At 51.1% G+C, this 24,532-nt stretch overlaps 1 protein-coding gene across 7 annotated transcripts in view; it reads left to right on the forward strand.

Moving 5' to 3' along the window:
• The window catches only part of SRGAP2 (SLIT-ROBO Rho GTPase activating protein 2), a 256,602-nt gene that overhangs the window by 225,797 nt on the left and 6,273 nt on the right, over positions 1 to 24,532 (forward strand). For 5 of the 7 annotated variants that reach the window (XM_027976227.2, XM_027976229.2, XM_027976228.2 and 2 more), the window contains 7 exons: positions 1,733 to 1,810; positions 2,742 to 2,876; positions 4,480 to 4,585; positions 13,539 to 13,763; positions 17,262 to 17,341; positions 19,351 to 19,531; positions 20,989 to 21,135. In XM_027976227.2, the coding sequence (XP_027832028.1) occupies positions 1,733 to 1,810; positions 2,742 to 2,876; positions 4,480 to 4,585; positions 13,539 to 13,763; positions 17,262 to 17,341; positions 19,351 to 19,531; positions 20,989 to 21,135 (952 nt within the window). Of the gene's footprint in view, positions 1 to 1,732; positions 1,811 to 2,741; positions 2,877 to 4,479; positions 4,586 to 13,538; positions 13,764 to 17,261; positions 17,342 to 19,350; positions 19,532 to 20,271; positions 22,242 to 24,532 lie in introns of those variants that run through there. The other 2 variants (XM_042257007.1, XM_012186960.4) reach the window with 2 other exon arrangements.

Here is a 24,532-nt window from a genome sequence, read left to right on the forward strand (position 1 = left end):
GTAAGAGCAGAACTTTAATAAAATGCCCAAGATTGAGCCACAGGGCTTGTGAGAAAAACTAGACAGAGCTGATATGAGGAAAGACGCTACTTCAGTGCAGCCCCAGGGCTCATGCTTCCTGGAGCCACCCCTCTAGTTTTGAGTTGCATGTGTGAGGCTCTCGATGAGCCATGTCCATAGTCAGACTGACAAATGAGATGCCCTCCCCGCCCTGCACTTTCACTCCAGTGGCCCCACAAGCCTGGTGTTACGGAATGAGTACATGATTGCAGCCGGAAGGCCTAGTTTTGTGTCCTGACTCTGGGTCTTATCATCTGTATAGCCTCAGGCAGTTCATCACTTATCAGTCCTCTCTTCTAGAAGATGGGCTTCCTGGTAACCCCTGCCTTGTGGGCCTATAAGCACATAGGCAATCACCACACACGTTAATTTTCCACGAGTAGTTTTACTGCAACAAACTTCAAAAAGACACAGTTTCCGTGCACGCTATTCCAGTGCGGTATTCAGGAATGCTGCCTTTAGAGTCAGGCTGCAGTGAAGGGCCAGTAGCTGGCACAGCGCCTGTGATACTCGCTGTGGACTGATCGCTCGTCTTTTTTGCTTATCTGATCTACAGCAGTGTATTGCTCTCAGGTGGACAGCAACGTGATTCTGTTATATATAGACATACATCTGTTCTTTTTCAGATTCTTTTCCCATGTAGGTTATTACAGGATATTGAGTAGAGTTCCCTATGCTGCACAGTAGGTCCTTGTTGACTATCTCTAACAGTGTATATATGTTAATCCCAACCCCCTAATTTATCCCTCCCCCCACCTTCCCCTTGTGAGTCTCTGTTTTATATATAAGTTCATTTGTATCCATTTTTTAGACCCCACATGTAAGTGATAACATATGATAATTGTCTTTTTCTGTCTGAGTTAACTTAGTATGATAACCTCTAGGTCCATCTGTGTTGCTGCAGAAGAGCATTATTTCATTCTTCTTATGGCTGAGTAATATTCCATTGTGTATATACACCACAGCTTCTCTATCCACTCCACTCTTGATGGACATTTAAGTTGCCTCAGTGTCCTGGCTATTATAAATAGTGCTGCAGTGAACATTAAGGTGCATGTATCTTTTTGAACTATATGCCCAGGAGTGGGATTGCTGGATCATATGGTAGTTCTATTTTTAGTTTTTTTAAGGAAACTCCACACTGTTCTCCTTTGTGGCTGAACCAATATATGTCCTCCCTTTTTCATAAGTAGTGAGAGTACTGTCCCCTAGAACAGCTGAACAGTGTTAGGATAGCTGAGGTACTAATTATGATCTCATACCTCGGGAAACTCTGATCATGTCTAATGGCTTGCCTGCCATGCTCCTGGATCACATCCCTGATCCTGGGGGATAAGGAGGTGACAGAAATCACCTCTCTACTTCATGGGAGGGACAGAGAGGCAGAGGCTGGAAAAGGAACCTGCTTCATAGACTTGGTCAGAATCAGAAACGGCGTAGACGACTCTTCCTTTTAAGCCTCTGACTCGGTACTTTCTTTCGGCCAATGCCTCGTATTCATTGCCGTGACCTCTCCACCATCCCTGTATAGGCTTTCTCCTCTGGCCTGAAGAGAAGAGACTGGATGCTTAAATACACACTGGCTGGAGGAGATGGACACTCAGCTAAGCTTGGCGCTGTGGTTGTGAATTTGCTTTTTTGTCTCCTTGATCACTGTTCCCTGTCTTTCTAGGGCTACAGCATGAAGGAATTTTCCGGGTGTCAGGATCCCAGGTGGAAGTGAATGACATCAAAAACGCCTTTGAGAGAGGTGAGGAAACAGCCTTAAAGATTAGGCCAGACATTTGCCAGTCCCCTGGGGTAGCAGCTCCACCCCTTCTTCCCTGAGAGGTACCCAGAGTCAGCAAGCCAGCATGCCTCCCTCTTCAGCCCAGCCCCTTCCCTCTGTAGACATCCTTCCCACCCGCCCTCCCACATGTGCGGGGAGACGCCGGGGACGTCCCAGTGTCCCCCTTGCCAGCCCCTCTCTTCCCGCCTCTCTCCTGAAGACAGTCCACCCAAATCCAAGAAGCTAACCGTGATATCTGGGCAGTTTGCAGCTGTATCTGGAACCCTTGGTGTCAGGGCAGACACGCCTGTTCACGTAGCCCATTTATTATCTCGTGGGCTCTTAAGGTAGTGGGCAAGCTTTGGCAATTTCCATGCCTATAATGGAATATATAGTTTCAATTTGAGGTTGGTCCTACCATTAAATCTAATTACGTCTGATAGGAAATTTTCCATGGGGAGTGCCAGCATGATCGTACTCTTGCAAGTAGGTGTGCTTAGTTGCAGGCTGGGGAGAAGGAGAGCTAGTCCGAGGGGCTGGCCTCCCTGGCCGCGTCTGCCTCCACTCCGGGCTCAGTCCCGGCCTGATCCGCTTTCATGATGCTTGGGAGAGAGCTGGTTGCCGTGTCCCTTCCCTGGCCCATAGGGAACGTCCCTGAGCTAGTCTGGCACACGCAGATTCGCATTAATGGTCGGCTGTGCCCCTGCTCTGACCCCAGGGCCCCTGAGCCTGAGCAGCCTTTGCTTTTTCTAGTCCCTGGTTGCCCTGCTCAAGGCCGCCGTGCTGAGCAGAGAGCTGAGGGACTTCAGTGAAAGCTTGAGTAGGGCACTGCTTCCCTCCCAGCTCTGCTTCATCCTGCGTGTTTTTACCCCTCTCACTCTCTCTCCTTCTTGGGGGGGTTTCTCACCCTCAGGAGAGGACCCCCTGGCTGGAGACCAGAATGACCACGACATGGACTCCATAGCTGGCGTCCTGAAGCTGTACTTCCGGGGGCTGGAGCACCCGCTCTTCCCCAAGGACATCTTCCACGACCTGATGGCCTGCGTCAGTAAGTACCCAGACTGCAAGCTCACTTCTGGGCCGGAGCACCTTGTAGCAACAGGGAAATTTCCGGGTTTACAGTAATTTTTTTCTTTTCCTTCTGTGAAATTTCTCTTCCTTGGTGTAGGGGAGGAAAAAGAGTGACTTTTCAGGAAGGATCTGGACCACAAGTCAGAACTCCTGGTTTTTCTTTCTGATTCACTTTAAACTGTTTTATTTTGCTGGCCTTTATCTCTCTTAATATGTTCCTATAGAAAATACTGTCCTTTTTAGCCATTAGGAGCTTATACATTAGTACTTGTGCTTTTCATGATACGAAGGGAGAATGCATGTGTTACCAATATTTCCTGCTTGTTGCTTTAAGCATGACATGACTTATCTGTGAGATGTGTTAATATGTATCCTTCTAGGAATTCAAGCCCTCTGCACATTCAAAAGTAGTGATACGATATTTTCTCAGAGAGTCTCTACTTTTCTTTACATAAAACAGGTATCTTAGAATTTCTCTGCCTCTTACTGTAAAATTTGGGGCTTGAAAAGCTGCTCCTGGCCATTTATTATACTGGAACACCCTCTCATTTGTTGTCCATGGAAACCTGGATTAATATTAGGTCGTTCTGAGAGCAGACTCCATTGAGATAATGGTTCCAGAGGCTGGAGGAGGCAGTTCCTTTGAAATGAAGAAAGGCTCTCCCCCCAGATCAGTGAAGGTCTTCATCCCCACCCCCAGCGCTCCCGCCCCCAGTTTCCAGTTTGGTTTAGTACATCCCCTGAGAGCTCAGGAAGCCAGCTCCCTTGTTTTGTTGACTTACCGCTGTTTGTGGGACTCCTAGTGGACCTGAGTTCTGTGGGTGACTGAGGAGATGCACCCCTCATGTCTTCACGTCTTCCAGGGCGGGCATGCTAAGAGAATGGGGGTTAGTACAGGATAGTACCTGGTACCTTGGCTGCCCAGTCCTCCCCTCGAGGTGTGCTCCTGATCCAGTATCTCTCACTTCATTTTCACGGAAAGGCTCTCATAGAAAATGACAGTATCTACATGGCACAACAAATGTGGGAAAGCAGGCCCTGGGGAGGTCTGGGCCTTGAGCCATACCTGGAGTCAGGAAAGTTCTCTGGTTTTCTCCCAGTATCACTGCTTGCACGGGGGCCTGCCAGTTCTTGCCTCTGGCCACCTTTTGCCATCCCTGCTGCAGATAAGAGAGTGGGGAGGAGAAGCCAGACTTGTCCAGGGGCTGAGGGGTGTGCGCGTGAGCAGGCAGGATGGGACCTGGACGGCACCCACCCCACGCAGGCCCTCCAAGGCTGGGGGACAGTCACAGCCATTTCTGGGCAGCTCTTTGTTTTGGTGTTGTAATAAGAGGGTGGCAGATGCTGTGGGGAACTTGCCCAACCCTTCTGTGCCAAGGAGCAGACATCTTAAGTCCTGCCCCAGCGAAGGGTCTAGAGCCCCGCTGCCAAAACCCCACTGCAAGGAGCCCCTCACACTGGCCCAGTTCTCTGTGGGCTGGAACCGGCTGCTCTGTGTTGTACCTGCTGCGAGTCAGGGCTTTCTGACCACTAGTCCCTGGGATCCCAGTGGAGGGTAACACATGGCTTTCTTCTTTCAGCGATGGACAACCTGCAGGAGCGAGCTCTGCACATCCGGAAGGTCCTCCTGGTCCTCCCCAAAACCACTCTGATTATCATGAGATACCTCTTTGCCTTCCTCAATCAGTGAGTAGACGTCCCTGGGAGCAGCTGATCGGCCTTGGCTTCGGCCAGTGAACATTTATGTGGGGATCTACGTTGACCGCTCCAGACCAGTAAATACTTACTGAACACATGCTGGGTGTGGTTTTAGGAGGTAAAAATACCTTGTGAAATAGAGACAAAAGCCTAGATATCATGTGGCTCATGGTCTAGCAGAGGACACAGACAATAACAGACACATGAGGTAGTGATGAGTGCTTGGAAGAAGAATAAAGAAATGCAAGTGAAGGGTCAGGGCAGGGGTGACGGAGGGGAGCCGGCACAGAGGGGTCGTCAGCAAAGGCCTCTGGGGGGGTCGGTGTATGAGCAGCAGCCTGAGTGAAGGGAAGGAAGGAGCCAGGATCAAGGTCGTCAGGCTCACAAAAGTCATGGCAACACTAGGTTTGGATTTGAAGGAGCCGTTGGAAAGTTTGAAGCGGAAGAGTGTTGTGATCTGATTTTCTACTTTATTTTTAAAAGCTGCTTTGTGGAGAAGTTACTGTGCAGTGAAGTGAAGTTACTCAGACCAGGGAGGGAAGGGTGGAGGGTGGGGGAAGGGTCAGGTTTGGGATCTATTTGGAGCACAGCCTGTACAGGACCTGCCGATGGGTAGGGTGCAGAAAGAGGAAAGAGAGAAATTCTGAATTTTTGTCATGAGCAGTAGTAGAGTTGGGGAAGATAAGACGTGGATATGCTAATGTGGATATGTTAACTTGAGGCACCTACTAGCCCTCCAGATAGAGAGTCTAAGAAGGCAGGTGCCTCCCCCAGGCACCTCTGTCTTTACCGGTTGCTTTCACCACAGCACCTCCAGCAGCTAGGCCAGAGTGTATTAGGGAGCAACTTGAGGGCCGGATAAGGCCCATAGGTGTGTTCCCTTTAAATCCACTGCATCTTGAAAGCACTGAAGCATTTAAATAATGGGAGGTTTTACACTTAGAAAAATCTGGATTTCTGGCTTCTCTTGAGAAAATCATTAGATCTGGCAGTACTGGGTCTGACAGCCTCATGGCTACAGTTTCCTGTGGAGTAAGGGCTGCTGCCCGGATGTAGTCCAGGGACCCCAGTTTACCAGTCCCATTTCTCCCCGATACCCCCCAGTGTTGAGGCTGAATTCAGTTGAAATTATCATCTCTCTGGCTTTATGCCTTTTCATATAGTGGGGAAACATTGCTATAGGTCTTTAAATCTTTTTTTTTTTTTTTTAATGTGGAGGGGATAATAAAACTTAGACTAAGGGTGTTTTAGCAGCTATTTCTTTGTGAAAATGAAGAATCTTCCTAGTGGGTTAGTTTCTGCTTCAGTGGACATTCACAGGCCATCTCAGGAGCCTCAGCCTGCCTGCAGACTAGGGTCAGCCTGCCTGCAGAGGTGCCCGGGTCAGGGGCCGCTGCCCCAACCTCGCCCTGTTGCAGCCCACAGCTCGCTGCCTCCCCGTGCCTGTGTCTGCACCATTCACTGGCCAAGCCCTGACTCAGTTCCACCACTGCCTTTAGTTGAGAACCCCTCATGACTCACGCAGGGTTTCACAGGCAGACAGAAATAGAAACCCTGGTAATGACTCTCGAGCCCGTCGGTCTCCTTGGGGCCACCAGGCCACCCTCATCTCCCCTTGTGGACTGATACCTGCCCTCAGAGAGCCCGGTCTGCTCCCCAGAGCAAGAAGCAGGATGGCAGGGGAGCGGACAGGGTTTGGGGTGACTCTGTGTGTAAGCGCAATGCACCCGCTCTCTGCCCCGCATTTTCCTCCTGTTAAGTGGAGGGGCAGGGGGAGACAGGAGAGTAAGCATCGTAAGAGCAGAAGATGGCCACTGCTGAGGGAAACGTGGAAAGTTTTACCAGTTCAGTTGATGGCTTTTGTTGTGTTTAACTTCTCTTTATGGTTAAAAAAAGATTCTCATCAAAGTATTTCATTGAAAAGATGCAACATTAATACCACAATATTTCCGAAACTGATAAATGGACACAGCTGATAGAAAAGACCATTTCTGCCTGCATGAGAAGGTGACAGGTGACAAGTGGCCAAAGTTGGCAGGTAGTTCCCCATGCAAACTCTGCCTGGGCCCCGACTTTAGGACCTCTCTCCTTTGCTGTTATGTGTCCTGAGGATGTGTGTACTCTGCTTCTGGCTATGGTCTTTTTTGGGGTTGTACAATCCTCCAGCTGAAGGAACTCTCAGAACTGAGACAGGTAGTTAGACAGACAGACAGACAGGTATGAAACTCCTTGCACAGTACACCAGTGCTGTGTGGACTTGACCGGGTTCCACATATTTCTGTGTAGCTAGCGTCCAATCCCTTGTATGAACCTTGAGTACACGCCTGTCCAGTAGGCCTTGTGAATGATTAACATTATACTATGGAGAAAGCAATGGCACCCCACTCCAGTATTCTTGCCTGGAGAGTCCCATGGATGGAGGATCCTGGTAGGCTGCAGTCCATGGTGTCGCTGAGAGTCAGACAAGACTGAGCAACTTCACTTTCACTTTTCACTTTCATGCATTGGAGAGGGAAATGGCAATCCACTCCAGTGGTCTTGCCTGGAGAATCCCAGGGGCGGGGGAGCCTGGTGGGCTGCCGTCTATGGGGTCGCACAGAGTCGGACACGCCTGAAGCGACTTAGCAGCAGCAGCAGCATCCTCATTGACTCTCAATTACTGTGTAACAAATTGCCCTAAAATTGAACAGCTTCAAACGAGGAGCCTTTATTGTTTGGTCCCAGGTTCTGTAGGTCAGGAGTCTAGGTGCAGCTTAGCTGGGGCCTCTGGCTGCAGGCTTCATGAGGTTGCAGTGAGTGTATAGGGGCAGGGCTGCAGTTTCTTCTGAAGGCTCGACTGGGAAAGGACCCACTTCCAAGTTCCCTCACGCAGTGTTGGCAGGACTCGGTTCTTTGCAGGTTGTTGGACTGAGGGCCTCCTTTTCCAGCTGGCTGTTGGCCGGAGGCTTCCATCAGTTCTTCGTCACATGGCTCACCTTCAGAGCTGTGCATGACTTGGCAGCTGGCTTCACTCCAAGCAAGGGAGAGATCATCCAAGACAGCAGCCAGTCTTTGTAACCTAATCTCAGAAGTGACAGCCCATCCCTTCTGCTAGCTCCATTCACTAGAAGTGAGTCACTAAATCCAGCCCACACACACAGGGAAAGAACCACACAAGGCTGTGAGTACCAGCAGCAGGGACCATGGGGTTCATTTCAGAGGTTCCAGCCTCAGCAGCTATACCACCCAGTGGGGTTTTGCCCATTGCAGGTAACTCGCCCTCTCAGCTGCTGTCTCTGCTGCATTCCTTTTGAAACCTGATTTCTTCAGATTTCTTCTTTCTTTTAGTCTCTTGCTAATCAGGTGAGGTCCACAGACCAGCAGCAGTAGCAGCACTGGGGAGATTTTTTTTTTTTTAAGTTGCTCAGTCGTGTCTGACTCTTTGTGACCCCAAGGACTATACAGTCCATGGAATTCTCCAGGCCTTCTCCAGAGGATCTTCCCAACCAGGGATCAAACCCCAGGTCTCTCCACATTGCAGACTGATGCTTTACCAGCTGAGCCACTAGGGAAGCCCAAGAATACTGGAGTGGATTATCCAGGGGATCTTCCCGACCCAGGAATTGAACCGGGGTCTCCTGCATTGCGGGTGCATTCTTTACCAGCTGAGCTATAAGGGGGAGGTTGTGAGAAATGCAGACGCTCAGCCCCTCCTCCACTCCAGCCCCACAGCCTCTGAATCAGAATCTGGATTTTGACAGAATCCCCTGGTGAGTCATAGGCACGTGAAAGTCCGAGAAGCGTTGTTCTGCATCCTCAAATATTGCTCCATAATCTGGAGAAGGGAATTGGCTGTGCTTCTCTCATCGTCAAGGCGCCCCAGCTGGTCTCCAGAAAAGCTGAGTCTTCTCTAAACGTCAGCATCTCTAGGGCCTCCCGGTTTGGGAAGTTTCTGTCTGTGGTGCTCTCCTGACTTTCCCAGGAACGGACAAGTAGAATTGTGACTGGACTGTCTTGGAGGCTCACAGAGGCTCGTGTGTTTACTCACGTATTTATTTACCATGTATCTATGAATCATTTACTGTGTGCCGGGCCCTGTTTCAGTTGCTGGCTATCGAAGATTGCATCAAACCGTCAAAGTTTCTGCCCTCATGGAGCCTGTGTAGCACATAGAATTGGAGGAAGACAGGAAAAACGAGTAACGCATGTCATATGTCGGGGGACACGGGCTGTGGAGAAAGTCTAAGCAAGTTAGTGGGCTGGAAGGCGTGAGGGTTTGCTCTTTGGCACGCAGTGGTCAGGACCACCTCACTGAGCAGGCGACAGTAGGCAGTGCTGCAGGGGGAGGGCCAAGAGAGAACGGGGTCCCAGAAGCCGCACCACGTGTCTCAAGGAGGGTAAGATAATGCGACGACAGTTCAGCTGAGGAAAGGCCTGAGAGCTGACTGAGCAGCGTGGGTGTCACTGGTGGCCTGGATGTGTGTTGCCTGGACAGGGGAAAATTCTGATGGTGTCAGTTCAAGTGAGAAGGGACGCTAACCATGGATAAAACGTGGTGGATCCTGCAGTGGGGTGGGATTCAGCTAAATGCTACGTAATTTTGAGTAGGTTAAAGTAGGAACACTTGTGTTGTGTGTATTTGACCACGATAAAGGGGGAGGGGGAGAGTAGGTGAGTGAGTCTGCTGGGACCGCCACGACAGAGTACCACAGGCTGAGAGGCTCGAACAATGGAAGTTTGTCTCCTCACAGTTTTGGAGCCCAGCAATCCAAGGTCAAGGTGCCAGCAAGGCTGGTTTCTGGGGAGGCCACGCTCCTTGGCGTGTGCACGGCCACAGCGCGATGTCCTCACATGGCCTTTCTTCTGAGCTCACTTGGGAGAGAGGACTTGGGTCTCTTTTCCTCTTCTCACAGGGGCGCCAGTCCTGTAGGGTTTGGGCCCACCCTTATGGCTTCATTTAACCCATAGTGTCTCCTTCAAGGCCCCATCCCTAAATGCAGTCATACTGGGGCTTAGGGCTTCAACAAATGGATGGGGGAGAGGGGACAAGATTCAGTCCATAACAGCAGGGGCAAAGAAACAGCAGAGTCAACACATACAGACAACTCTCAAATAATTGTATGATAGAGGAAAGAGAACCGGACAATAATTCGGTGTGCATAAGGGTTAAGAGAGAATTTTATTTTTAAGATGCACGTTTGTATGCTAGTGGGGATGGGCCCCATAGGGAAGAACTGATGTGGAGGAGAGAGCAAGGGAATTGCTGGAGTGATATTCTTAAGGAGGGGAAAGAGGATGGGATTCACTGCATAGGGAGAAAGGCAGGCCAGTTACCAGACAAGGGAGCCTGGAAGCTGGGACAGGTGGCCTTACAGGCGAGGGCAGCGAAGGAACGCCTTTGCAGGGCCTTCAGAAAGAGTCAGCCACGATTCCCTTCCCCTTCCCATCGCTTAAGGAGCCTGTTGGGGAAGTCTGTTAAATCACAGGTTTATGGATTCTTAGCCCCACGTTTTGCCTGGGGCTGTGGTGAATACAGTTTCTCTTCATCCCTTTCAAAACCTGAAATCCATCCTGATGCATAATATCTTACCCAGAGTCTGTTGGTTGTTGTGAAATCAAACCCCAGGGCCTGTGAAGTTTAAGGTTTTTAAGTGAAATTTCGTATGTTTAAAACAGTCTGTTCAAAGCTTCTTGCTCTCGCTGAGGATTTAAGGTTTCAGTTTGAGGATGCAGAGCCCCCAGCTTGTTAGATAATGCCTGTCAGGAGAAGAAGACAGTGGACTCCTGTAAATCAGTTACTGCCAAACTTTAGCAGCCTCACTCTCCCTTCCCTGACTGGAATTGCAGATCCTATGTCAACAAGCAAACTGGGCTTGAAAATCACAGAAAATATTTCCTAAACACCTCCTGTGTGCCAGGCACAGTGCTAAGTGCTTTACACATATTACTTCATTTAATCTTCACAACAGCCCATCATGGAAGCACGTAATTGCCCCAGTTTATGATGAAAAGATTAGGGAACTAGGAAAAAACTATGGTAAGCAATGGAGCTAGTACTCAAAACCAGATGTGCTTGATTCTAAAGTTCTGGGATGTTTTGTGTTTCTTTATAAATGTAATCAGAGAGACAAATTTGCATCATTTAAAGGTAAAAAGTCCAGAGAAGTGCATGATAAAAAACAAGCTTCCCACACCAGTCCTGATTTTCTCATTGCCCCCAAAAAGCTTCTGTTCCTAATCACTACAGTGGACCTTTTGAAGGTGCTCAAAAGAAGATGAGCTTAAATCGATAAGGAGAGTTCACTCCTGCTATGGATAGAAACTAAAGAAAGTAAGTACAGCTCTTAGAGGAGATGGCATGTATAGAAGTCGATGATGGTGGTTTAGTCGCTAAGTCATGTCCAACTCTTGTGACCCCATGGGCTGTAGCCCGCCAGGCTCCTCTGTCCATGGGATTCTCCAGGCAAGAATACTGGAGTGGGTTGCCGTTTCCTACTCCAGGGGATCTTCCTGATACAAAAAAAAAAAAAAAAATTTAAGAAAGAAGGAGCTGTTACCATCATTATCCATTTTAGATATTTCTTTTAAAAATAAAAATCCAGTCTTTTAAGTCTCATACTAGGTATAACCTTCCTAGTCTTCAAGGATTGCTAGCACTATTGTATTATATACAAAATTGTGTGTATCTCGTGTGTGAATTTCTCTGGGTAAGAATCCTTAGTTTTTGTCAAATTCTTCAAGAAGCCTCTGTTCCTCAAGAATTTAAGAACTGTGGCTTTACCCACCAAAACTTAGGTGTTCCAACTGTAGCTTGGAAAAGAAAGAAGGATCTTGGTCTGTATTTTAATGGGAGTAGGAAATGGACCTGAATCCATAAGAAGTAGACCCCACTCCACAAAGACATGTCCTCTCCAACCCTTAGAGTCCCTTGGACTACAAGGAGATCCAAGCAATCAATCCTAAAAGAAATCAGCCCTGAATATTCATTGGAAGGACTGATGTTGAACCTGAAACTCCAATGCTTTGGCCACCTGATGCGAAGAACTGACTCAATGGAAAAGACCCTGATGCTGGTAAAGATTGAAGGCAGGAGGAGAAAGGGACAACAGAGGATAAGATGGTTGGATGGCATCACTGACTTGATAGACATGAGTTTGAGTAGGCTCCAGGAGTTGGTGATGGACAGGGAAGCCTGGCGTGCTGCAGTCCATGGGGTCGCAAAGAGTTGGACACGAGTGAGCAACTGAACTGAACTCCAGACCTGGTCATCATAGCCACCTAGGAAATGAGCCACCGTTTTTTTTAGAAGACGGGAAAAGACTTCTCATCACTCACAGAACTTAAACTAGGACCCTCAGTCCTAGCGTTTATTTCACTTTAGCCACCAGACTTCCCAGAAACTACTATTTTTTTCTTTCAAAACATTGTCAGATCACACTAAAGAAGCAGGGCCTTCCGCCTCCTTGTCCCTCTGTGAGGCAAGGAACCAGTCAGCCTGTGATGAGCCACAATTCTAGTCTCAGGCACCTCAAGCCTCTTGTCCCTGCTGAGGTTCCCATGCTAATTATGTCTCCTGTCTCTCAAGTTTTTATTTGTCCAAGAAGTAGACTTGGCACCTTCTGCCAGCCTTTTCTGAATCTCTGTTCTCTTTTAACTTAGGAGCCAGGGGAGGGTTACAAAATTAAATTTTTAAAACTTTCTGTGATGCAGTCCAGACGCTGAGATCCATCAACTCACCCATCCCAGGCCTCCCTGCCTTTGACCAGGTCCTAGAGAGCGGTGGTCCTCTGCCACAGCCGTTGTTTGTCGCTATCCCCACCTCCAGGTCCTACAGTGATGCTCTCAGGGAGTGGGGCCATGTCTGAATCTTCAGTGAAGGAGGGAAGCATCAAGTTAGAGAGAGACCAGCTTGGTAGTTTGAGTCTGAATTCTGGATACACCAGAAACAAACTGCCCAATTCTGAAGAACAGCTACTCAGATGAACACAGCTGACTGCCAGGCCTCTGGTTCAACACCAGGACTTTGGTATCATCTCAAGATCAGCCAGAAGCTGGTGCTGATGCCCATGAGGAAGGCAGAGCCCCTGAGCAGAACTCACATGTTTGCAGACTGTTGGGGTTGGGGGTACATCCAGAGTAGCCCAGCCTTCAATGTCTGGGCACACAGAGACCAGTGGGGACTCATCACTGAAGGGCTTGGGTCCCTGGCCAGGGTTGGAGGTGTGGCTGGAGCAGCTGCTGGTTGAAAAGAGGGAGTTCCTAGAAGACAGTACCCGATAATGATAATGCATCCAGGAGAAGCCTGCACAGAAGCTAAGCCACATGCAGACCTTTTCCTGAATAAATCCTGAATGTACAGTAGAGGAGGATATCCTGAGAATGAAAAACGATTGCATTCGCTGTTCCAGAAAGAAGTTCACGGGCTTGATGGAATACAGGGGCTAACTGGCTGGCTATTTGTTAAAATAAATCTAGAGCTTAGAATGGAGTATCCCGAATAATTTGATTGTTTTGCTGTTTAAGAAGGGACACGATGCACAGCGCCTGACCGTGTCTTTACCAGGGCAGCCCAAGGGGCTGCGTCTGCTCTGGCCAGCTTAGTGAGCTGGTCGGTGGGAACACATCCAACTCCGAAGAGCAGTGTGTCCTCGAGGCAGGGTGGATTTGGTGGGTAAAGTCTCGCGTGGGAGTAGGAACTGGGGGACAAGTAGGATTTGAACTAGGAGCTAGAGAAAGAGGAAGGGTGAGACCTGAAGAGAGGGGCTTTCCTTGTCTCCTGAGTGCCTGTCCTGCTGGTCATTCCCTTCCCGCCCCACTAACTTTCTAGAAGGGCTCTGAGAGCCAGAAAAGCAGGTGGCTGTGTGTGGCACGTCTGTTCTTGCCCCCGGCAGCGCCTCCTGTGACTGTGTCCTGGGCATTCATGCGAGTGCGCTCCGCTCTCGCCCTTCTCCTTCTCCTGCAGTTTATCTCAGTTCAGCGAGGAGAACATGATGGACCCCTACAACCTCGCCATCTGCTTCGGGCCCTCGCTGATGTCGGTGCCTGAGGGCCACGACCAGGTGTCCTGCCAAGCCCACGTGAACGAGCTGATCAAAACCATCATCATCCAGCACGAGAACGTCTTCCCCAACCCCCGGGAGCTGGAGGGCCCTGTCTACAGCAGAGGAGGGAGCACGGAGGATTACTGGTAGGGGGCTCGGGGCTGGAGGAGGGGCGGTGTCACCTGCACCCACTGGCCTGGGGACCAGATGGCCCAGCGAGGCCGACAGACGCACCCCGCTCCTCCCCGCCTCCCCCTCTGCGGTGCACCACACCACCAGGACCCAGGGTGCTGTCGGCCAAGCCCCACTTGACCCAAACCGCGGAGCAAGTACCACTTTAGGCTGCCTCGCTTCTTCACGTGTTCTGCGTGGCGAGGGACCATTCTGAAAGATGTAATAACAATAGCAGGAGCATTAATAATCTCCAGGAAAGGAAATTTGATCCAGTTGTACACAGAACTGCCGCTCATCAAGCAGCAGTCTCAAGCTTCTGCTCTAGGCTGGCTGTTGTGGGAGGAACAGTCCTGCGTCCAGGGAATTCCTCTCTGATTGGGGAGAGTTCAGATAGGAGACCTACTTTGCTGACTGTGAGTTCATACAGTGGTAATTTAATAATGATCTCAGACATTTGTGACGAGAAAAGGGGTAAGGTCCCTTTGCGGCAGGTTAGGCCCGGTTTCCCCCTAAAGCAGATTTGTTGTGAGTTTGCCTGGAAACCGAGATATAAAAGGAATCCTTCGGGTGTATCTTTACTAGGCCCTTCCATTAGACAAATAACGAATCACCATTTCCATCTTACAGATTAAGGCACTGCACTATAGAGGCCACCCCAGCAGTGGGGGTCTTAGCCCTGACTGCTTCACTCAGTGCCAAGTGCCACCCACTGCCCCCCAGTGCCCCCCACGTGCCACTTACAGGGTCATTTTCCCACTAAACGCGAAGACAGCTGCCCAGTATCCCTCACCGCCTCCCCCTCCACCCCCTCGCATCTTCCCCTAAACAGTGTTTCAGCCTGGGCTGAAAGCATAGGCCAGCCCCAGTCGGATTCCATCTGAATTCAACATCTGGAACCAATTCAACCAGCCCCATTGCTGTGGACTGAGGTCGGGGGGGACAGAGGAGGCGGCTTACTTCATTAGAGGCCAGTCAGTCCATGCTTCTCCCTGACGCTCACAGAAGGAGCCTCCAGCCCCAGGAGTGAGGAGAGTACTAGCCGTATGTCTGCGAACATAACACTGCCACTGTCCCGGAGCTCAGTCTTGACTGTCCTGCAGATCCTGGCCTCTGGGGCTGAGCTGGAGAAACCTGGGCTCGCCGGCTCTGAGAGGGAGCTTCTGGTCACTTGCAGATAGCTTTGCGGGGACCGGGGAGGCCGTTCAGGTCTCAGCCTTCTGGCTGGTGGGCTTTGGGCAGCTGTCCTTGTGTATGTGACTTGGAGAGTTGGTCTCCCTAACCTGAGTGTTGAAACGCTGTGGAGTGGTGCTCCTGATTCTAGCCTCACCTCCCTGCTCGCATATCACACCACGGCAGGCTCTGGACTGCTTCCAGGGCACAGAGCCCCCCGCCCTCCATTGCTCCCCAGTCCCCCCCAGCCCGGCAGGGGTGGCACAGCGGGCATAGATAGGAGGGCGCCTGCCTCCCAGGTCTGCCCAAGGTCTTCTCCCAGGCCCTCTTGGCCATGCGGCCGGCATTTGTGGGCAGCCGCTGGGGAAACCGCAGCATTCATCAGGGGCTGTTATGCCCACAGACTGGGTGGCAGGCCAGACGCACCCCAGGGTCAAGAGTGGATGACGCTGGGAAGGAGCCACTGTCTTCCTGGCCACTTTCCCCCAGGCCTCTAAGTTCACTTGTGCGGCGACCCACTAAGGCAGCAGCTCGATCTTGAGGGTGCCCTGGATGGTGTGTGGGAAACAGACTGCTTCACCCACTCTCAGAGTTTCTGATTCACTCGTCTGGGTGGAGCTGGAGCCCTTGTGTTTCTGACCAGCCCACAAGAGGCAGGTGCTGTTGGTCTGTGGACCCCACTTGGAAAACCACTGCCCTGAGGTAAAGGCAAGCTGAGGCTTTATGCGGTCCCTTCTAGCCCTAAACACTATGCTTCTCCTGCCCCACGCACACCCCAGCCTTGCCAGCAGCTGCAGTTTCAACAGCAGCCCAGCATGCCACACTGCAGGCAGTCCCGGAAAGCTAGGCCCCCATTTCAGGGCTGGTAAGCATGGTGCCGGGTGGCAGGAGGGCGCCCCCTTCCCTGGCTGCTCTGTCTCCCGGCCCAGCTCCAGGGTCCTTGGGTCCATCTCAGCTCACTTCATGGGCACGTCTCGCTCTTCAGATGCAGAGGCCGGAGCCTTCTGAGTGGCCAGGAAGCCAGCAGTCAGTGGCCCTGAGCATCCCAGGAATCCTGAGGGTTTCCAAAATGTCACCCAACTCCTCCAGAGGCCCAGCAAACAGTGAGAAAGTATACCCACGTTTTCTGAGAAGCAGGAAGTTTTCCCGCAGTGCTCTCTCTTCTGGAGAGCCAGGGATGTCCCGGCTGCTGCTCAGAAGCCCAGAGAGTTCTGCGGTCCTCCCACAGTGTTCTCTGGGGTCTGGAGAGTCCATAAACCGGCTCGCTTCACGTGGGGTGGGGCCCCATCTCACGAAGAGGGAGGGGCTGTGACTTGGCCTGCACACATGCTCACGGAGGCTCAAGGGTAAAAACTGAAGCCAGGATGTGGGGTTGAGGGATGGTGGTGTCTCCATGGAACTGCCTGAGAAGACTCACTTTGTGCTGCCAGAGGAAGAAGATTTGAAACGAACAGGTTTTTCTCTGCTTCTCGGGAAGTGAGAGCGTCCTTGTGCCGCTCCCCCGTGTGCTCCTCAGTCCAGGTCAGGGGTAGAAAGAGCTTTCCTAATAACTTCCCTGCTCATTCTCGATTCTCCGCCCCAGATGACCTTAGGCTCCATGAATTCTGTCAGGAGCTTGACCCAGCTCACATGCCCGCCCTTTTGCAGAGTCTAGCCCACAGCCAGCTTTCTTCCCCTGCTTTTGTTTCCCACTCACTCCTATGACTCACCTCCTACTTTCTCACCAGTACTAAACCACAGAGCAGCTGGAGACATCAAGCAAAATGAGAAAGAAGGAAAGAAAGCATTGCCTATTAATCACCCCTTCTTATTTCACTGAATCCTCGCACAACTCTGTGGGAAATATAGAAGTACATAGACCATTATCCCCAATCTATGGATTAAGTAGCTGAGGCTTAAAGAAATTAAGTAATTGCCCAGGGTCACACAGCTACCGAGTATCAGCTGATTTTCGGGTGCAATTGTATCTGATGCTAAAGCCCAGTGTTTCCCTTCCACCTTGCTCCCTCCAGGAACTAATTCACCTAAAGAAATGATCCTTGAGGAGCTGAGTCATTTTATATTTTTGAAAAGATTTCTAAGTTGAAATGAGGTTCCCTTTGTGTCAAGATGTCTGTAAGTCCCATGTAGTCTCCAGTAGTTTTTGAAGCAGGAGCTAGCCTAGAGACGTCCCAGAGCCTTGTGTTTCATTATAAGCATCTGCCTGTAGTGTGTGATCAGAGTGTAGGGTAGATTCCATGCCCAAGGAAGCTGTGTGAAAGAGAAGATAAGAATTTTGGTCCCTCTTGCTTCTGTTGCAGTGACAGCCCTCATGGAGAGACTACCTCGGCTGAAGACTCAACCCAGGATGTGACTGCAGAGCACCACACCAGCGATGACGGTACGAGGCCCCGAGTGGGGTCACCCGGCTGCTGGGGCATGAAGCAGAAAGGAGCGGCTACACATCCTGTCCTCCCACCCTGCAGTCTCCTGGGAACTGCCCCCAGCTCTCCTGGCTCCCACGCTCACTCCTTCCATTTCTTGGAGGGACAGCCCACCCCCTCAGATCGAGTAGTCTCTGTGTTAGAGCAGAGGTGCAGGGCTGGACCTCAGCCCTCTGCCCTGCTCTCCCCAGCTCCCTGCCCCTCGCCCAGCTCCCAGCTCCTGTCTCATCTGGCCGTCTCACCCGCATACTGTCGGTCCCTTGTCACAGCCCAGACTCCTGCCAGGTAGCTGGAGACAAAAGTGAAGGAGCGCTCGTTTGAAAACCAGTGAGCCTGGGGAATAGTGAAGCTGGATGCCAAGAACCCAGCAGAAGCAGGCCAGAGGGGGGTGGGAATCAGGATGCAGAAACCACATGCTCTCACGCCTGCCGACTGGAAAAATTGACCCTTTCCAAAGCGCAGACATGCGCTGCGCGGCCTGGCGGGTGCGCGTCGAGAGCTGGAATGCACAGCTGTCGTCCGTGGGCCTTGGCGGTGCCCATGATTTATTAGGGTCTGTCCGGCCAGCACATTCCCTGTCTTGCCAACAGTTCTGCACCTCCATTTCTGGATCGCCTGGGCTCTGGAAGTCTCGGCAGCTGACAGGGCCTCAGAATTTTCTGGGCATGAGAACGAAATGGCACAGTCTTCAGTGTTCCCTGCTCCCTGCCTTGCCATGAATTCTGCAATCCTAGGCCAGTTTTTAAAGGAGAAAAAAAAAATTAGGATTGCTTATTTGGCTCTTAAGGTCAAATGGATCAGTATGATAACTTGCCACACAATGGGAGGAGCGTCAGTGAACTAGGGAAATTTGTATTTGATTAGAGCCTAGTGTTCCCTGGCACTGCTAAAGGCTTTATATGTCTTATCTCTTGCTCCCTAGTGAAATCGATAGAGCTGCTAGAGACAAACCCAAGGCTGTACAGAACTGAGCCTGGGATATTTCGACAGGCCTGCTGTAGCGAATTCTCCAGCAGACCCAGCAGCCCCGACTGTCTAGGTGTGGTCTTGTTTGAGAGCAATATTTCTTTCCACGACTCAGAATATCTGACTTTAACCCTAAGTTCCTGATTTCTGAGATCCCTCTTTTTGCTCTCCAGCCTCTACCTGCAGCCCAGAGCAGACCATGAAAATGATACTGTAATAACAGTGACTGATACAGGCAGCACTTTACTCTGGGTCCTCACTGTTCTGAGCACTTTTACAAATGGTTATTTATTGACTCTTACTGCCGACTTCATGAAAAAGGCACTATTCTTTTCCTCGTTTTATAGACGAGGAAGCTGAAGCTTATACAAAAGTAGAAGTACATTGCCTTTGTAAACCTCTGTTAAGTCTTCAAATCACTTCCATGTGCATTTTTCCATGTATTGGTCACAAAATATATTTCCACATTTTGCTCTTTGGAAAGCTGATTGGGTAAGTTATTTTCTCTTTATAGAGACTAAAAGTTCATGTTCTAGTAGGGGGAATGGATAACCTAAACAGATTATTTAAAATGCAATAATAAGTGTTCTAAATTAATGGAGTTATTGTACAGCCGAAAAGGAAATAATGCTTACAACTACAATATGGCAGGTTCGATGATAGGGGTTGGCATAAAGCACTATGGAAACACAAAGGAAGTTACTCGAGGAAGCAAGTGATGTTTGAGTTGTGATTCAGTGTGTTTCATCAGGCAGGTGAGAGAGAAAGAGGGATTCCAGGTGGAGCGAACAGCAGGAGCAAGGGCAGGGAAGGGCATGTGAGTGCTTTCAGGGGTTTGCACCATCTGCTCAGGAATTGCTGGCTATTGTATATCATCCGTGACTTATTCTCACACCAGCTTATCTTCCCACCACTGTGAGTTCAGCTAACTGGGCTCTTCCACCCAGTTGCCAAGTGTGAGTCCCAGCAGCCTGTGTTTCCTTCTCTCCACCCCTCTCAGAGTGTGAGCCCATCGAGGCCATTGCCAAGTTTGACTACGTGGGCCGCACGGCCCGAGAGCTGTCCTTCAAGAAGGGGGCATCTTTGCTGCTTTACCAGCGGGCTTCTGACGACTGGTGGGAAGGCCGGCACAACGGCATCGACGGTCTCATCCCCCATCAGTACATCGTGGTCCAAGACACGTACGTAGGGTGCCCTGCACCCTTAGGGGCCCCTGGCCGCCCTGTGGGAGTGAGTCCTTACTTCTGAAGCCCAGGAGGATGAGGGAGGCCAGCCCCTATGGGCCCCAGCACAGTCTGCAAGTGCTGCTCTTCCTTGGGAAGGTGCCCAGAGTCAGAGAGGTGGAGAATTGTTTTCAGTCTCTCCACTCCACTCCTCCGCCAGCCACACCTCCACCTCCCCCAGCCCACGCTCATCCACATTTATACCTGATGAGTGATAATTAGGGCTAATTATCTGACCACTTACAGTTCCTTTCTGGAACGATCAGGTTGGGAAAACGTTTTGATTTATCTTTCCTATTTTAAAAACAATCGTGTTCACCCCAACCTGTTGGGTCACTGATGGCACTTGTCCACTTGTAAATGAAAATGTTGAGCCTATTTTCTAGTAGAAATGTAGCCTAAGCAGCTTTGTAGAAATAACCCAGTTCATTTAATGAGGTTGACGTGGGGAAAGACGGGGGAGAGGACGGGGAGGAACGCCGGGGAGCCGAGGGCCGTGGGCCGATCGCAGACAGACTTCCTTGCGTGGGCTGTCTGTGGAGTCCCGCTCTCTGAAGCCGTGTCTCCCCATCAGGAAGGCTTTTCCCCGTGGCCCCCCAGACCTGCCCCCTGCCCAGCGCCCCGCCTCTGCCCCCAACTCCCCTTGGCTGCGATGCTGTCAGTGTTTTTAGTCCTCCCCTTAATATTATTTTTTAAAGGTTGATATCCTGAATGAGTCTGCGCCCTCCCAAGCCTCTCCCCGGCTCGCTCTGCGGGGAAGTCCTCTCCCTGTTGATAACATCGCACACCTGGTGGCCATCTGTGCGCGGACAGGACCCTCCCAAATTTAGCATTATGACTTCACCGCAGGACCGAGAGAAGATGAATTGTGGGGGAGAAGGGGCTTTCTTTGTCATCAGTAGCCAGAGGGGCCGGGAGAGCAGTGGCGAGAAGTGGGACCGGCTTGGACGCTCTAAGCGGGGCTGGACGCGCTACGACAGAGTGTGGCGGGGTCCTGCCTCAACGCCGGCACCTCCAGAGCCGCGGCAGAGCTGACTGTCCCTCCCCAGCGCTGCTCGGGACCTGAGCACACAAACCGCAACCTGCAGGAGGTGGCCCCAGCACCGCGGCCCCAGGAGAGCAGCGAGGGGTAGAAGGCAGATGCCGCGAATCCAGGTGTCCCCTAGCCAAGCTTTCCGGAGGAGCTGAGGACCCCACAGGACTCGGCAGGATTATTTATTTGTATTTAAGCGACCCTCCAGAGGCCCGTAGCTCCCCTTGCCTCCGCTCCCCGAGCCCAGCCAGGCGTCGCTGCTGCCTCAGAGCCATTGCGGGGTCGCGTGTGTGTTGGGGGGGCCATCTTGCCGATTTAACACTGCTTTTTGTGTTGTTGTTGTTTTCCCCTCCTCCCTGCCTGCCTGCCCCTCCTGCCCCAGCGAGGACGGTGTCGTGGAGAGGTCCAGCCCCAAGTCTGAGATTGAGGTCATTTCTGAGCCACCTGAAGAAAAGGTGACGGCCAGAGCGGGGGCCAGCTGTCCCAGTGGGGGTCATGTAGCCGATATTTATCTTGCAAACATCAACAAGTAAGCTCTGCTTTTCATCTTCTGCTCCCCTGAATGACTTGCGACACCCAGCCTCACCCTCTGGCCTAACCGCCCCCTCCATGCCTGTGCTGTGCGTAGGGCCCCCGCTGCCCACCTGACCGCTTGCATGTGCCCGCGGCTGCTGCAGGGCAGACAGGGCCGAGGAGACGTCCGCAGACCCCGTCCGCAGGCCCAGCGTGCGGCCGTCACCCTGAGGACCGGGTGCACCCTACTGTCCCCGAAGCGGCTCAGACCTTCCTGGCCGTCTGACTGCTAAAACTCTGGCCAAAGCTGCAGTCACTTCACGCAGCTTAGTTTTGTGCCGTTTCTCAGAGGTGCCTTCTCGTTTTCAGTTTTGACTCAAATAATAGTCTGACGTCTTCCTTGGCCCTGTCTGTTCAAAAATCCAAAGTCTCATGTGTCTTCAGCCAGGTTCACGTTACCCCCCAGTGGTTTATTTTACCGTGTGCCTGTTTCTCCCTCATCCTGCGTTCACTCCCCTGGAGGAAAGGAGACCACTCCCCACCGCCCACGGAAAGCTCCGTCCTGGGATCTTCATTCACTGTCTAAGCCCAGCTCCCTTTCCTCATGCCCTTTCACACCAGAAGAAACAATTTGCCGTTTTCCCCTACCGCTTTAGCCAGTGTACGATCCTGCCCTCCTAGCCTTGTGCAGATGCCCACTTCCGTCCAGCAGGCTCGTAACTCTGGCCCCCGGCTTTCACTGTGGCTGTTAGCAACATCCTGGGGTTTTCACTCCACTCACGCCCGATCTGGCCATCTAGAGGGATTCCACGCCCGTGTGCTGCTGCCTCCCCTAGAGACATTCAGGTTATTGGAGAACTAATCTCATCTCAAGGGGCCAGACACCAAGTCCCAAAGCCTACAGACCTCTTTCCGCCAGACCCTGAAACCTGGCCCAGTGCCAGCAGGATGACAAGCCCCAGGGCGCTCCCGATGAATATGGATTGGAGATGATGTACAGCTTTTATTCCCCTCTGGCTTTGGAGGAATGAAATGATTTGCACATTGAAAACCTGTTAACCATAGCCTCTGGATACTGAAACTGGAAGGAGAATAAAAGATGCTTGTTGTTTTTAAACTGCACCAGGTCGCCCAGATCTCTTGGCTTTATTCCAACCAGACGGTAGCGGGGGAGTGTTTGGGGCACGTGGCTCTTTCACCCTCTTCTTAGTAAAGTAGCTGATTCAGCTCACTTAGCCAGTATAGTTCTAATTTAAATCAAACTGGTAAAAAAGACTGAGGATTTTATTCATTTCCCTCCAGCTTCATACCCTTTGGGAGGGCCAGCTAGTAAAATGGTAACTGTGGGCTGACTGCATTTTCTTCCTTATTTACAAGTCTGTGTTAATTATAAGCCTATAATCATAAGGTTGTAAGCTTATAATTAACCCAGAAACCCAGGCAAGATCGGTGGAGGGAGAGTTAGCTAATTAGTTGGGTACATATTTTTAAGCTGTCATATATTTGTTGCCATTTGTACAAAGGAATTGTAGAGCGTACTAGTCAGAATAGTCAACAGAATAGTCAACAGTCTGGTAGAGCTCCTGTGAACTCCTTGGTTGGGCTATCAGGATGGGCTCTTGGAGGACGCGGTCTGCCCAGACTACCCACTGGTCGGGGGTAAGCAGCGGTTCCCCGGCACACCTTGCCCTGCGGACTGATTCAGCTGTGCCTCCCGCCCCACTCAGCTCCCCCCCACTCAGCTCCCCCCCAAGCTCCTTCTCTCCTGACTGCCCTGGGTTCCCTCTCACCCCTGGGCCTTCACGTCTGCTGTCTCCTCACCTGGTCGATTCTTCTCCCTCTTCAGGACTCAGTCTGATGATTGAGCTCTTTGGGGAAGCCTTTCTGACACCCCTGAATTCCTCAGGGCTGAGTTAGGTACCCTTATTCTGTATTCCCAAAGCAATCTCAGGACTCAGATCCCTTGAAACCAGGAACGCTGTCTCCCTCCCTTTACATCCTGGGGGCCTGGCCCACACCAGCCGCTCCCTATGTCTGCCTCCTCAGCAGTTTTGGCCTTGTGAGTCAGCCCTCCTCAAGTGGGAAGAGGAAATCAGCAAAGAGTTATTCAGGTGTGGCCTTTCATTTCAACTCCACACATTTATCGAACACCTGCTGCTGTGCCAAGTCATTCAGAGAGGAGTAAGATGTTCCCTGCCCTCGCTCAGATGGTAAAGCGTCTGCCTACAATGCGGGAGACCCAGGTTCGATCCCTGGGTTGGGAATATCCTCTGAAGAAGGAAATGGCAACCCACTCCCGTACTTTTGCCTGGAAAATCCCATGGACGGAGGAGTGTGGTAGGCTACAGTCCATGGGGTGGCAAAGAGTCAGACACGACTAAGTGACTTCACTTTCAAACTTTTTCTCTCTTTCTGCCCTCGGAGCTCTCCATCTCGCAAGGTGAACACCATACAGACAGGTAACTAAAAAGTGGTTCCATAGATGCCCTGAAGGAACAGAATTGAGGGGGATCAAGTCTGCCTATCAATGGGGGTGGGTGCCAGAGAAGACTTGGCAGAGGAAGAAAAGTCATTTCACCTGGACCTTATAAGACTCTGAGGACATCCTTTATACACTCGAGTGGCTGACCCCCAAGGCTAAAGCTACTGAGGCAGGCAGCTTCATGAGTGGCTACAATGTGCCGGATCCCAGCCAGGCCCAGGGGTTTATGACAAGGAAGACCCCCCACTGGTGAACAGGACAGGACTGGCTAGAATCCTGGTCCTGCCCCAAGGACTAGCTCCTGATCTTCAGGGCCTGCCATGCTGGTCCTTCCCTTCTTCCATCCCCAACTCCCACCTCAGCCTCAGCGGCCCTCAGTAGATTCAAGATCAGAGCTGCCCAGTGGCCATCCCAAACCGAAAGTCGCATAGCCTCTTGTTTTAGCCTCTTTAAATCTGATTCCAAGAGATAATGAACTTACTCAGCAGTAGGCAACACCCGTATGAGTAGGATTCTACCAAACCATTTCGTCTGAGAGTGTTAGTGGGCTGAAACAAATTGACTCAGAGCCTGGGTTCAGCCTAGTGCTGGGTGACTTAGGGTCATATAGATGTATTTCCCTCCTAGAAAATGCACAAATGTGGCCCGAGCTCTGTAGTATTGCCGCCTCTTGAAAAATACTCCATTCCATATCTACAGAGTAAGCAACAGCAGCCTCTTGCCAAAGCCCAAAATAATTACAGTCTCATCAGTGGACTAAGAAACATGCTAAAATTTGGGAAAGTCAACTTTACCATCAGTTTCCTATCTCCTTGGTAATGGTGAGACTTTTTTCCCTATCTGGGGCCTGGTTTCCACTCAGAGCAGTTAACAGAGGGTGCCTTTTCATAAGTCTGCCCCCCATTAGAAACTTTCACTTAATCAGACGTTT

Source organism: Ovis aries, chromosome 12, assembly GCF_016772045.2.
Source record: "Ovis aries strain OAR_USU_Benz2616 breed Rambouillet chromosome 12, ARS-UI_Ramb_v3.0, whole genome shotgun sequence".
NCBI lineage: Eukaryota > Metazoa > Chordata > Mammalia > Artiodactyla > Bovidae > Ovis > Ovis aries.